General features: G+C 37.9%; 1 protein-coding gene across 3 annotated transcripts in view; it reads right to left on the bottom strand.

Annotated features, from left to right (window-relative positions):
- Positions 1–14,950, bottom strand: part of LOC128209415 (cytoplasmic dynein 1 heavy chain 1-like) — a 59,300-nt gene that overhangs the window by 13,507 nt on the left and 30,843 nt on the right. For 2 of the 3 annotated variants that reach the window (XM_052913437.1, XM_052913439.1), the window contains exons 44-65: positions 14,764–14,931; positions 14,189–14,422; positions 13,825–13,999; positions 13,531–13,684; positions 12,061–12,226; positions 10,214–10,377; positions 9,752–9,938; positions 9,224–9,487; positions 8,810–9,022; positions 7,813–7,904; positions 7,348–7,633; positions 6,806–6,985; positions 6,467–6,620; positions 4,412–4,607; positions 2,610–2,727; positions 2,207–2,422; positions 1,783–1,921; positions 1,479–1,579; positions 1,101–1,285; positions 798–867; positions 446–592; positions 199–288 (exon numbers count right to left, since the gene is read on the bottom strand). In XM_052913437.1, the coding sequence (XP_052769397.1) occupies positions 199–288; positions 446–592; positions 798–867; positions 1,101–1,285; positions 1,479–1,579; positions 1,783–1,921; positions 2,207–2,422; positions 2,610–2,727; positions 4,412–4,607; positions 6,467–6,620; positions 6,806–6,985; positions 7,348–7,633; positions 7,813–7,904; positions 8,810–9,022; positions 9,224–9,487; positions 9,752–9,938; positions 10,214–10,377; positions 12,061–12,226; positions 13,531–13,684; positions 13,825–13,999; positions 14,189–14,422; positions 14,764–14,931 (3,699 nt within the window). Of the gene's footprint in view, positions 1–198; positions 289–445; positions 593–797; positions 868–1,100; positions 1,286–1,478; positions 1,580–1,782; positions 1,922–2,206; positions 2,423–2,609; positions 2,728–4,411; positions 4,608–4,819; positions 5,016–6,466; positions 6,621–6,805; positions 6,986–7,347; positions 7,634–7,812; positions 7,905–8,809; positions 9,023–9,223; positions 9,488–9,751; positions 9,939–10,213; positions 10,378–12,060; positions 12,227–13,530; positions 13,685–13,824; positions 14,000–14,188; positions 14,423–14,763; positions 14,932–14,950 lie in introns of all 3 variants that reach the window. The other variant, XM_052913438.1, reaches the window with a different exon arrangement.

Below are 14,950 nucleotides of genomic sequence, written 5' to 3'. Positions count from 1 at the left end.
AGTTATGTGAATTATTATTGAGAGTAACTTGCTACAGCCCAGTATTTATAAAACTATCTTAAAATGGTGTCAAGCCAAGAAAACATTAATGGTTTTATAATCAGCGAGACATACATACATGGATGAGGAAGGGTAAAATAACAGGGAGGTATACTTTCATGTTTGGCACAGGGTAAAATAACATTGAGATATACTTACATGGTTGAGGCACTGATCCTGCAGACTGCTGCGGGTGACAGTGAAGTTGACAAACGTCACCCTGGAGCACAGGTCTGGGGGGAACTCAACCTGTAGAGACACATTTATATTCATTTTCAGATCTGGAAGCAGAGTATATAAACTACTGGTATGTTACTTAGCTAATTGGTCAATTACAAAAAAAATTAAAAGTGCCAACATAAAACCTCGACAACAAGCTCATTCCTTGCTAAGCCTGCATACTCACATTAGGGTCCCTGGTGGAGAGGAAGATGGTAAAGGAAGGTGAGAGATCAATGTCCTGGTCGCCAAGGGTGATGAGGACACGCCCACCTGTACGTCGTAACTCGCGGTTCAATACTGGGTTAAGGATCGGGTCATAACTCTCCACATCCTAAAATACAAAATGTGTATGTTGTCCCAATCAAGATTTCCAATGGACCTTGAAAATAAAGCATGTGACTGGGTGAAAGTACTCCCATTTTAATGAATATTTAAAAGTATTTTATTTACATGTTATTAGTACTGTACTTCTTAATGAATACATATTGAGAATATCCATAAAAGTAACATAATTAGCAAAAAAAAAACATACAAACCTGGACCAGCAGAGGGTTGCCAAATCTGAGTGCACTCTCAAGATTCTTTCTGAACGAATCATCAAGGAAACTGAAATAAATCAAGTGAGGTATAAGACATAACGTCTTTCCAACATATCCAACAAAAGTTAAATAGAATACATTAATCTTTCTGATGCAGTAAAATTATGTTTTAAACGTTTCAATGCTTGTTTTCATAACTTCTTACAAAAACAAATGTTTGATTGTCTTGAGGGAATTTACATCAAAAAGTCTATCAACGATACTTGAGCCTTACTTCTAAGAGTTATGCCTGTAGCTTACCTGGTTTTGGTTATCTTCCTGTCCCTGTACTCGTTCATGATGAAGGCAGTTGCCTGGCCTGAGGGGTCAATGATCAGGGGGTACCGATTGTACCTCTTCAGCATGATGGCATTCTCTGCACACAGGTCATCAGTCGGCAAGGCATTAGCCGTCCATCTCAGGCGCTCATCAGCATTAGACAAGTACTGAAGGTAAAATACATACAGCATCAAGTATCACATAACAAAACATTTTCCTTTGTATAGATAGTTTAAAGAAAAGGCATTATATTTATATGTAATTTGAATGCATAATGTAGGTTGTACCAAAGCATTCCTTTTTATATGAGTATCTGATAGATTACATATAGAATGTTCACATATTTAAAACTGCGCTTACCTCGACCCTGGCAAGGTCCGATCTGAACTGGACACTGGCCTTCTGCAGGTGGGTTGACCACACTGTGAAAAGGTTGCGCCTCATCATCTGATCAAAGTATCCTGAAACACAAATGTTCGGCAAATGAAGAATGTTCTACACAGTAAGCTAACTCTTGATGAAATAGAAAATATATTTTTACCAAACAAGATTAAGAGTTTTCATGGGGAAAAACTCAATAACTTAAATATGACAACCACATCTTTTAACAATTGGTCAAACACCATTGGAATGAATTTACACAATTAATGGCCCCAGCACATACCAGCATAAGCCATGAAGGCAGATGAAAGGAGGACGTCTCCTATGATGGTGGCCATCTGGTTCTTGAAAGTAAGACTGCCCGCCTCCCAGCGACCTTTCTCAGCTCCCAGGGAGTCTAGAAGAGCTACACTCCGCTCAACCTGCAGGGGAAAGCAACTTGTTAAGAAGAACAGAAATGAGCATATTAAGGAGTGAAACAAAAAACATTCTAACCACTTCATTATCTTGTGTTAATTAGAACCATTTTGCCTTCACCCCTCCATATAATTGTATAGAAACTCCTACAAACATACACATAAGTTAGAGACAAATATGAACATATAGCTTCCTACAGCTCATGCCTATAGTCAGACATAAGAATTTATGAAAATCTTCCAATGGTACAGAATAATGACTATCAACTTGGGGATAATGTCCACACTGACCTTCATCTCGACAGCGGAGAGGTCAGCCTTGATGGCCTGTGCCTGAGAGATGAGAAGGGCGTACTCCTCCTTGTACTTGGAGATGGAGCGTTCCAGGTCGGCAATCACCTTCATCACCTCGTCACCCTTCAGCTTGTTCTCCTCAGCCTGGCTCTCCAGGGCACCCAATTCATTACGTAGTGGCTCCACACGCTTCAACATGTCAGCATAGTTGATCTGTGGGATAAAGAGTTAAGCATAAAATTATAATATTTTCCAGTACTGTACTCTTCATAGCCAATGGGTTACAAGATTTGATGACTGCATGAAAATGATTGTTCTGTTGTCTTTAAAAGGTATCTTCATTAATTTTAAGATATTTTATATGCTTTAATCTTTGGTATGTCCATATCAACCCACTTACCTGAGCAATGGCCCACTTGACCATGGGACCGCATGCCAAACTGGCCCTGTTCACCTTTTCATAGTTGAAGTCAGGGTTGCTCAGGTACTTGTTCTTCATCTTATCACGGATAGCGTCCCTGTTAAACATTGTATTGGTGTAAATTTCAGTACAGGGATTTCAGTGACACATTCATACATGCATATCAATACAGTCAATAAAACACTGGTCTTACAAAGAGTATCTTCATTCTGAGAATATTTCAAATACTGCTGAGATACTAGTGATGTTCAATGTCAGGTTATTAAGGTTCCAATCATGATGATTAAGTGTCAAATCTTTTTGAAATTTACCAGCTTCTAGAACCATCGTTTGGGTATTTAACGGTAATACTGTTATTTTAAAATTATCTCCGATATGCAATTTTGGATGCCTACTCAAACACCATGGCTTCATCAAATTGTAGCAGTTTCAATTTATAGAAATAACATCCTTAAACTGATCAATCAAAACAGATTAAATTTTGGTTTACTTTAAAGAAATCTTCCGGCTGTTAAGGAAAGAAACAAAATAATAGCACTCTAACAAATTCTACAAACGTCAATAGCTTGAATATTATTGAACATGTTTTTAAATTTCATTGACAAATACCAAACAAATATGCATAACAACCCCAATTCAAACCAAAATAAAACCATTTCAAAATGCTTGGACTAACTAGCTCAGGAAAATAATTGTTTATATCTTATGCTCATTTTACAAATATATTCACCCACTGTAAATGTCTGATTTTTGGATTTAATCCAAATGATTAAGAAACAATACAAAGCTAAATTGGCTCCATTAAAGTGAAGAATGTCCCTGCGATTTTACCCCATGTATGATAGGCCTGTTATACAAAAGCACATTTTCACAAGATGTTCTAATTATTGTTGTCCTGTGATACAAAAAAATGTTTTTTTATATAATATCAAACATTTCTTTCTTTAAATAATTTATACCAGATATAACATTTGATAACATTAGATACTGATAAACATAACACTTTTACATAGCACAAACAAAACAATCACAAATCATACCTGTCAGTTTAAGGAATGCAAGGTAAGGCCTATTTTTTTTAACCGAGTTAAGGGAAATGGTCTGAAAAATGTTAGGTAGGGTGGGAACAAAGTTCTTTATTTTTTATTCTGTAAGTCCAATCAAAATAGCAAAGGCAGTCGTGAATGCTTACAATGACATTTCTGTGTATAATGTTTGAATTTTTTTAATCAGCACAAATGATTTCGCGTTCAAAAACAACTAAAATCATATTATCTTTATATCTGGTGTCAAAAATCTTTGGATCAAGGGATTTTGCCAGTAAAGGTTGCCCTAAACAAAGGTGTTTTTTTAGGCCTTACAAGCATTTTTTCGCAATATTCAACAACAGATATTTCAAAATACAGATCGAAGCATCATGGAGTTTCTACCAGGTAGTTTTTAAACCTGAATCTTGTGTTCTCATACAAGCAAATCACATGAACCAAAGAGTTCACAATCACCTCATTGCAAGAAACCAAACCTGAACAAAAAACCTCAGTAACTTATCTAACAATATTCTAAATGATCAATTCATTCTATATCTTGTTATTTATAACAGGGGTAATTAAAATCAGCAAACACAGGTCCTGAACACTATCAAGCGTAAACCAAATTGTATTGGAAATAGAAACAAGTCATTTATAATCTGTAACTAACCAAAGCGTTTTTCACAGCAATCATTTGGTATCAAACATGATAACCACAACCAGGATAACCCAGGGTCTCCATGCTACACTTACGTCATATCATCAGTATTGAGGCCAACTATTTTACTAATGAAGTCATCCTTGACAATTATGCCCCTGATAGACTTCCAATCAGTCGAGTTTTCTCCAAGCAGGAGACATATTGACTCCAGTGTGTTCTTCACAGCCTGTGGAGGGTTCGCCATTGAACGAATCTCAACCAAGTCTTTCTTCTTGATTGATTTAACAGCTACAAACCAAGATGACACAATTTTAGGTTAGCTATTAAGAAAGCAGAAACACTCAGTGGTCCCTACTGGCCTTGTGATCACTGTTTTTCAAAACTTTTCAAGCTAATATTTAGAAGAAAGTGCTCACACTTTTCTATCGTAAATCCGCACATGGCCAGATATTTAACCGCTGAATGTTCCTTGTACATGAACATTATAAAACACTACTTACGTAATGTCATCAGTCCTAAAGTTAACAATGCTTGAGATGAAGTTATCTCCCATGATAGCAGATCGTATTCCCTTCCAGTCTGTGTCGGACTTGCCGAGCATCATGATGATGGCCTCGAGGGCAACTTTAACAAGCGGTGGGGGAGTGGGCATGGCTCGGATTTCTGCGAGGTGCTGCTTCTTTATGGATTTGACAGCTGGTGGGGCATGGCAGGGGAGGGAAGAGTGTGCAGATAAATACATTTTACAACAACATGCAAGAATAGAGCCAATACACTATGAAAGGGAAATCAAATCTTTTTTTTTTAATGAATTGAGAATTTTGTAAACAATTTCATGATGCAGCTGTTTATTTGTTGCATTCATTCCTAACATTAAGAATGATTTCCCTTTCTAACACCAAATAAACAAAGGCAATGATCGACAGGTTTTATACAGTCACACTCACACGCAAAGTAACATTTTTCTAGCAAAATCACATTGTTTCAACAGATTTATATGCATTGCCATACATTGAATTATTATGCATGCTGTTGACAGTACAAAACCTGTTAAATCAAGCATCAAGAGAGAAGTTTCAAATATATTGGGTGTGAATCAATTAATAGATATTAATAATTGCGTTAACTTTGAACGTATGAACATCAGTACAATGTATAATAAAGTAATACAATCCTAAAGCTTCACGACCTAAAAAAACATTCCTTAAAATACTAACAAATATGGAAAATTGATTAATGCTATAAGTAATTGTTATTGTTTTAATCAGTAATTAAACTCGGGCATTTTAACACTGAAATTCTCTTGCAAGTTAGTATGGTATATTATGTTACTGAAATAATCCTTTCAAACCCAGATGGTAATCAGATGATATTTTGTGGACTTGCAAGACGCATACATGATATGTTAACATTTGTGGCAACATTCTTAACCATCTTTCCGTTGTATTATGATTGGTATAAGAATATATGGATATAAGTAAAGGGATAACAAAAGCCATGGGAGCAAGTAATGTTTGGCTTATAAGATTTACTGGAAACACCCTTCCAAAATAATAGTAATGGCGTTTTAACTAAAGTATATTAAGAAAACTCCTGAATGATTTTGCACAAAAAAATTAACTTTATTTGGGTTAATAGTTGGGCATTTTAAATGTCCCCTCTCTTAAAAGCATTTACAGTTCCACAACATAAAAAACTAACCACAAAGCAAATTAAGGAAAAAAAGGAAGCAAACTGAAAGGCACACTTCCCCCAGACCCTTGATGTCTTACGTCCGATGGTTTTATACTTTACTGTTCAATGAACTGCTTTGCACAACAAAATTCACTCAATGTCAATGAACCATGTAGATTGGGAGGCAAAACGGGAGGGAATTTCAGTACATGTTATTTGACAAGCATCAACAATCATTGAAAAACAATATAACTTCTGTACTTAATGAATGCATCAACAAACGATATGATGAGATTATTTGTACTGTAAATACGAAGTTATTACAAAACCCATTATTTTGCAATCTCAAAAAGTGTACAGCTTCCTTTTAGAATACCAGGTAGCTGACACTTAATGAAAAGCCTTCAACAGACAAACCCCCAATTAAAACCACCGTTCTAACTATCCCGACCACATGAATCTCCCCCACATACCTTGCTGAGCCTCAATGACAGCCGGCTCCACCTTATCCAGATCCTCTTTCACGAACACCTGCTTATCCTGTATAACGAGGGTTTGCTCCGCAATGGCTTGCTGAATCTCCTGGGATGTAACCTTCTTACGTTCAGCCTCTTGCTGATCCTTCACCTATACATAGAAAAAAATAAAACATGATTAATGATTGATAATTTTGATATTCTTCCTATGAGTTGTTTATGTACTGCTATTTGTTTAAAACAATGAACATCATAATACAGAATCTGAACCTGTGTGTTATCTTATATTGTATGTACCTACAAGATTGCCAATATTGTTCAAATCAAAGTCCTCACCATCTGTTTGAGTTTGGAGTTTGCAGCGTTGTTTTTCTCCTCGAGCTCAATGCGTTTCACGGACAGAGACTTCTGTAGCTCTCCGACCTGTTTCACAGTGTCATGTATCTTTTGGAGGCCAATGTTCAGATGAAGCTGCTGCTCTTCCAGGTCTGAACGCTTCTCCTGGTACAGCTTGGCCTGCAACAGGGGGTTGAAAATATATGAGTTTGTTTACTTACAATTATCACAAATTTACTAAGTTAGAGTACATTATATAAAGGACAATTGTTTGTTTCCCTGTCAGATTGTGATATAATTCACTGAGTGATCACCAAAAGTATAATCCACTAATAAAATACTTACTTTTGGTGATCATAAGGTGAAATATATTGCATCTCGCTGTAAACTTGCTAAAAAACAAAATCCTTCAACAAAAAGCATCGCTTTTACCTATCTTGCCCCTTAGAATAAGCCCTGGGCAATAAAACATCTCGTTCAAATCTTGTCATCTAATGTAGCCTGACACTTCATTTTCAAATCAGTAAGAACTCAAAACTCACAAAGTGGTTGATGAAGTCCAAATAGTGTCTGGGTGTGATAGCCATTGTGCGGCCGCCACGTTTTTGGAGTCGGGCATTGGCCTGGTGAAGGGATAGGTGCACAAACACGAACGCGTTGATCACCGCATCACGGTGGCCAGGTGGCATGGGCAGGGATGGGAAGGCCACTGGGAAGTTCTCCGGGGCAATGTACTGTCCCTTCTCAAGGTCGACTTTGTTGGTGAACTCGCGGCCCACATGGTACAGGGCACGGGTACTCCAGTCTCCTAGCCAGTTCAACACACACCTGAAAATAGCAAAGGGGATGTACAATATCTCTAGTTTGTTTATTCTCAAATAAACATGCTTTGTATATATAGATATGTACATATATTCCCCGACATTACCTAACACCATGTTCACTTAAGTTTAAATGAATACATTTGACTTATATAGTATAATGTGATAAATATTGAAAGCTTATACCTGTTGAAGAGGGCAGGGGAAGTGGCAGCTCTATCCTTCAGGCCCTCTGAGGATGGATTCATGGTGAACACCACATGCAGGTTTTTCATCACCTGTAATATACACACATAACCTTGGTTTGCATGCATATACATCTTATTACAATTCTTTTAAACCTTCACCAGAATAACCATAACTTGTTTCTTGAATGGCGGCTATCTTGCTCTTGTTTTTACAACCACTAGTACCTGTTGTGTGAACCACTTGTATATGTTAAGTGAACCACTTGTATATGTTGTGTGAACCACTTGTATATGTTGTGTGAACCACTAGTACCTGTTGTGTGAACCACTTGTATATGTTGTGTGAACCACTAGCACCTGTTGTGTGAACCACTTGTATATGTTGTGTGAACCACTTGTATATGTTGTGTGAACCACTAGTACCTGTTGTGTGAACCACTTGTATATGTTGTGTGAACCACTTGTATATGTTGTGTGAACCACTTGTATATGTTGTGTGAACCACTAGTACCTGTTGTGTGAACCACTTGTATATGTTGTGTGAACCACTTGTATATGTTGTGTGAACCACTTGTATATGTTGTGTGAACCACTTGTATATGTTGTGTGAACCACTAGTACCTGTTGTGTGAACCACTTGTATATGTTGTGTGAACCACTAGCACCTGCTGTGTGAACCACTTGTATATGTTGTGTGAACCACTATTACCTGTTGTGTGAACCACTTGTATATGTTGTGTGAACCACTAGCACCTGTTGTGTGAACCACTTGTATATGTTGTGTGAACCACTAGCACCTGTTGTGTGAACCACTTGTATATGTTGTGTGAACCACTAGCACCTGTTGTGTGAACCACTAGTACCTGTTGTGTGAACCACTTGTATATGTTGTGTGAACCACTAGTACCTGTTGTGTGAACCACTTGTATATGTTGTGTGAACCACTAGCACCTGTTGTGTGAACCACTTGTATATGTTGTGTGAACCACTAGTACCTGTTGTGTGAACCACTTGTACAGCTCCTCAGATGTATCCAGCATAGATCCCTCTCGTGTGGCACCCTCCTTACACTGTGTCATCAGGGTCGTGTACTCATCACCCTCAAACAGACCTGGCACCTCACCGTTTGCAAGCAATGTATTCATACGCTCCAGGAAACTTGAATCCAGCACATTAGACTCATCCATGATGAACGCAATCTTCTCACCCTGCAATAATAAATGTTATATAGTTAAGCTAGGCTTAGTTTGAAATATTTAAAGTACTGTGTTTTAATTATTTGTTGTTAGTAATTATATCTTTAGCAATCATCTGCCTTGTTCTGATTACAATATAATATGTTATGTACTATACAGTTAATCATCAACTATAACATAAATTATACTTTGATAATGGATTGTAGTACCCACCTTACAGCCTGACCTCCTCAGCACAATTCTTAAGTCCTCGTCAAAGTCAGCGGCCATGTACTTGTTGTGAACCTTAATCTGGTAGACAGAAAGACCGTTCATCCAGGCGACAAAACGTGACAGAGTTGTCTTCCCTGCCCCGCTCACACCAATGAGCAGCACGTGACCCTGGGGCTGGCGGAAGATCCGGTCAATACGGAGCACATGATCCAACACCTCGTCAAACAGTACAAGAGGAACATCTAGCTCTTCCTCATAGAATACCTGGCGGGGTACAAGCAATCATGGGTTATGCAACAGATATTTCTAAGAACAGAGCGCAGGACAGAGAAATGTTAATGCAACAGCCTTTCACTGTAATCTTCTGTGTTTGAATGAATATTCACAGGTTTTATGCCTGAAGTTTTTCTGTTAATATATGTTGCCTTATTTGAATAACTGCATGATGAACATTTTTTTTCTTTTAAACCCATGTTATATTCCATACAGTTTACCAGGCCAAAAATAGTTTAAGGATATATGACCTACCTTCAGCCTGGCCTTGGTGTATTCGCGGAGCTCCTCTCTATCAACAGGGCTGTAGTCCTTGGAGAGCCAATTGGAGAAGAGGATGGGGCGAGCGATCGCCTCCTCACGGTTGATGCTAGGGAAGTGCTTCAATGCCACCATGTCCACGTTTGAGTCAGTCCACTGGCGCTCCTCATCCTCTATCAGCCTAAAGAAATAAAAACATGTTTGAGAGTTAGCCATATCAGCGAAGTAAATCTGTTCAAAAGTTTTTCTATTAAAAACATGCATGTTCGTGTAGAGCTCATCTAATCAAATTTGCCAAAATGATTGCCATACTTGATCATATTACATTTTTAACTGTTTATAATGAGGGTTTAATCCGAGAAGCACTTTAACAAACTGTCCTTATCAATAATTTTAGTAAATCATTGTTTTTTATATATCTATTTAATCCCAAGATGCCATTTTTAGCCATTTTACCTGTCCTGGAAGAGTCTGAGAGCCTCATGCGCCCAGATCCTGACTAGGCCTTCCACTGAGAGGCTGTCCAGGGGCCGCAGGGCCTCACAGATGCCCCGAACCCACCGCGTCATCTCACGGGGGCTGTACACGTAGTGGGGCTGCATATCTTGGGTGAAACGCTCCTACAAGGGAAGTGTTACAAAGTTGATGTTATAGAAGAAACCAACATGTTAATAATGCAGTTAAAACAATACTGGCAGTTACTTTGGATTTTAACAAGCATATTCGTTGAATTGATATCCCCCGCCTAATTGGGCTAAGTCAAGTAATGGAAATCAATTGTTAGTGAAATATATATATATGAGTTTGAGTTTGATTGCAACTGTTTCAAATAAAAAATATTGTATATAATGTAGCATTTAGAATTGACCAAGAAACCTAGTTTATGACTCCATGTTACCCAGTTCCAAACTAATCTAAGATATCATCAAGGCAAACATTCTGATCAAGTTTCATGAAGATTGGTCCAGATATATTGCAAAAAAATATAGCCTCTAGAGTGTCCACAAGTTTTTTTTTAAGATTTGACCCAGTGACCTCATTTTTTACCCCACATGACATACTAGTTTCAAACTATTCCAAGATTTCATCGTGGCAATTATTCTGATTAAGTTTCATGGAAATCAGAGCAGATGTATTGCCTCCAGAGTGTTTCCAAGATTTCTGTAAGATATGACCTAGTCACCTAGTTTTTGACCTCATGTGACCAATTTTAAAACTCTTGTAAGATTTCATTAAGGCAAACATTCTGACCATAACTGACAATTCAATGTTTGGTTTGGGACACAATTTTCAAAGATTTCACCTACTGACCTGGTTTCTGACCCCATGTGACTCAGTTTCGAACTATTCAACAACAATCAAGGAAAACAGTGTGATTAAGTTTCATGAATATAAGATTGTCTCTAGTGTGTTCTCAATATTTTTTTCTAAGATTTGACCTATTGACCTTGTTTTTAACCCATATGACCCACTTTTAAAAGTCAGTCGAAATTAAACCCAAGAGAACATTCTGACCTTGTTTGAACATAATCCGACCAATCACCACCATAAAATAGTTTCGGTTGTCCTTTAAGAAAGATTTGACCTAGTGACCTAAACATGTCCAAGATTTCATCAAGGAAATCATTCTGATTAAGTTTAATGAATATTTGACCATGTATAATGCCTTTAGTATGTTCCAAAGATTTTTCTAAGATTTGACCTAGTGACCTAGTTTTTGACCCCATGTGACCCCCTTTTTTTAGTGGCCTATCTCATCAAGGGGTACATCATGACCAATTTTGAACATAACTTGACCAATCATAACCATGATATGGTTCTGGACAAGATTTTTCTAAGATTAGACCTAGTGACCTAATTTTCGATTATATGTGACCCAGTTTTATTTACAACCATGAGTTCAAGAGGTGTATAATGCCTCTAGAATGTTCCAAAGATTTTTCTAAGATTTGACCTAGTGACCTAGTTTTTGACCCCATGTGACCCACTTTAACAAGTGGTCCAGATTTGATCAAGGGGAACATTCTAACCAAGTTTGGACATTTTCTGATCACGGGAATGACGGACAGACGGACAACGCCAAAACAATATCCCCCTCCCCAAACCTTCGATTCGGCGGGGGATAATAAACTAACTGAAAATGCATGTTAAATTATCCTATGAATTTAATGTTGAGTTATGAAAGATTTACTTTTCATAACAATATGAATAAAGGCATTTTGTCTACATACTTATACATATATACCAACATTTCTATTAGAAAAAAGTCTTAAACCAAAGGCATTTGAAGGCCAAAATCTAACCTGTGACATAAGGTAGAACTCGACCATTGCGCTTGTGAGTGGTTCAGCATATGGCTTGAGACTGGGAACGAGTCTCAACATGGCACGGTTGAAGGTGCCGTAAATCTGGGTGAGGGAGATCTTCCCGGGATAGTCCACATACACCACAGGTACATGGCGGAGGAACCTGTAGTGTTGGCCGGAATTAATTGTACATGTATATCAAAGTAAGTTACAGTTTAGTCAGGTGTATAGCAATTGAACAAAGAAATGGACTCTACACATAACTAAAATTAACTAGAAGGATTTTTCACAACATTGCTATTTCCAAGTACAATTTTTTCCCTAAATTTCAATAAATAATTATCTTCTGATTATTAACATCCACTGAATGAACTAGTATCTATATTAGGGATGCAAACGAATATTCGAATATTCGATCAAATGTTTGGTATTCGAATGTCAAAATCGGTATTCGAATATTCGAAAACAAATGTTGAATAAATAGAATAAAAAAAACTTTGACCTACAACGCTGCTATTGTCTATAAAGTTTGTTTGTCATGTTTTTACAATGATTGGCCCCTAATGCCAGAGGTGTGAATGTGATGACAATACATTAAACACGCGTCATATGTCATTTAGGGACATATTGTCGGGTACTATCAAATGTCCCCGTAATTCTACAACTGGCTATTGGACAAGTGACACCAAAAAAATAAAATATTTTCAGTAAATTTACATGCCTTTGCCAATTAAGGATTTAAGGAATCGGCCTTATCACCAATGTGCTGTCTTGGTTGCAAATTAAGCTGTGAAACATAGCTCAAATCGCCGTGATACTATGTATGGCATGTGCTACAATAATGTAGTTACATGTATGTGCTGTTAACTGTTTTCCATGTTTCGATGCACTGTTCTTGCTTTGAAATGTAACTGTATAGTATAGCGTTTTAGGATATATTTCCCATATTGATGTACAATAGAAGAATCAAATTCATATTTGTTTTTGTTTTATTATTTTACTAGTTCCCGAGTTGGTTTGGTATATTAGGTAGAGGTCTATCCCAGAACGAGGCTGCTCGTCCTACGGAAATACCCTCCATTGGCTCATAACGCCATTTGATAAGGAATCCATCTAATTTCACATTGTTTTACACTATGAAGGCAGCGGAATTATTCGATTTTGATTTTTGATTGTTCATAATGTATTACCTTTTTCTTTGTAAAAATGGGGAATTTCAGAGGCTCATTTGGGGAAATCAGGGTCCGCCGCACGTACTTGCTACGACAAAGTAGAATTAAAATGCCTTGGCTGTTACTTAAGCAAATGATAATAATAGTTTACTACAACTTCTAAAAGATGTATTTTGGTTATCGAATAATCGAATATTCGATCGAAAGAATTACCGAATATTCGAATATCAATTTTGCCATTCGTTTGCATCCCTAATCTATATAGATCTGCTTAAATCCCAAATTTTTAACCTACCTGTGTGAAAGGGGTTTCCTGCCAGGGTCGGTGGGAGGGTTACACGCCCCAACAAATTGGATTCTCTCAAATTTCACCCATGTCTGGTCTGACGTCCGAAAGAACCCTCCATACTCCAGCATCTGACGAAGGAAGGAAATCACACGCTGGGTGCCTGAAGAAATACAAATACAATTGCATCTTCATTGGCTGGTGTCTTTGAAGCATTACATATGCTTATGTTTGTTCAACAGCCAAATCTTTTTAGTTCAAATATTGAACAGTTCTCAGTTATCAAATCCATGAAAACCCCACCATATCTATCCATGTCCGGCAGATTGATCTCGTCACAGAAGAGTACGAGCCATTTGTTGAGCTGCACAGGTGCGAGGACCACACCATTGGGGGTACGTCTGTACTCGCAGTAGTGGTCAAATGTCTTCAAAAGCAACTCAGGGGTTGTGGCACTGGAGAAGTTCAGGCCTACAACCTACAAACAGGAGGGGTGTTAACATTTAACAAAAAAATCTTAGTTCTTTTGATGAAAATGTCCCAGTAAAAACCAATCTTTACAATAGTATGAAGTTAAAAAGACCTCAATCCTGATTAAGGACCAATCCTGAATCAAGAACCCTCGTTTTACTTACATTAAAGCATGCCAGAATGTTAAGAAGTGTACCTCCATATCAGGCAGCGATCTCAGTGCACTGAAGAGGGTCATTGTCTTGCCAGAGCCAGGAGGTCCACACAGCACCAGTGGCTTGTGCTCACCCAGCCAGGTGAACAGGAGGCTCTCGTGGCGCACAGTGTCAATAGTGGGGATGACCACGTCAGGGGAGGCAACCTTGTGGGTCTCCACTTCCACCTGGGGCACCTTGTTTTGCCATGGGGACCACTCCCCAGTGATCAACACCTATAACATTAAATGGTACAAGTACATGCAAGGCTATGACAGACTGAAAATATATCCAATTTTACTCTCTATGAAACTGTTCTTTTTTCTTTTTCAGTGCAGACCATTTTGTCAGTAGCAAATTAAATTTGAATATGTCTACATTAAACACATTAAAGTCAATCTATAACATTTGAACGTAAATGTTTTAATTATTATCCCTACAAACAACATTCACCTGCTTTTCTGACACTCTTTAATCAGGCTTATGATAAGTACCAGTAGCTTGATACCTGTAGACCATAGTTTATGTCTAACAGATTAAAATCAAAGCCAGAAGGCCAGCTTGGTCTACTGCATACCTCATAGTCGATGATCCTCATATTATTCTTTGGTGGGAGGGGTATTGTGGTTATGCCCCTGATGAACTGTCCCATCTCTTCCCGGACCTTCAACTTGCCGTCTCCTGAGAGTGACCACAGCAGGCTGTGCACCAGGTACTTGGTCATGTAGGACTCCAACTGGCTTTGCTGAAATGTAATGAGGATG

This window comes from Mya arenaria, chromosome 11 (genome assembly GCF_026914265.1).
Source record: "Mya arenaria isolate MELC-2E11 chromosome 11, ASM2691426v1".
Classification (NCBI taxonomy): domain Eukaryota; kingdom Metazoa; phylum Mollusca; class Bivalvia; order Myida; family Myidae; genus Mya; species Mya arenaria.
This window is presented reverse-complemented; position numbering and strand designations above follow the sequence as displayed.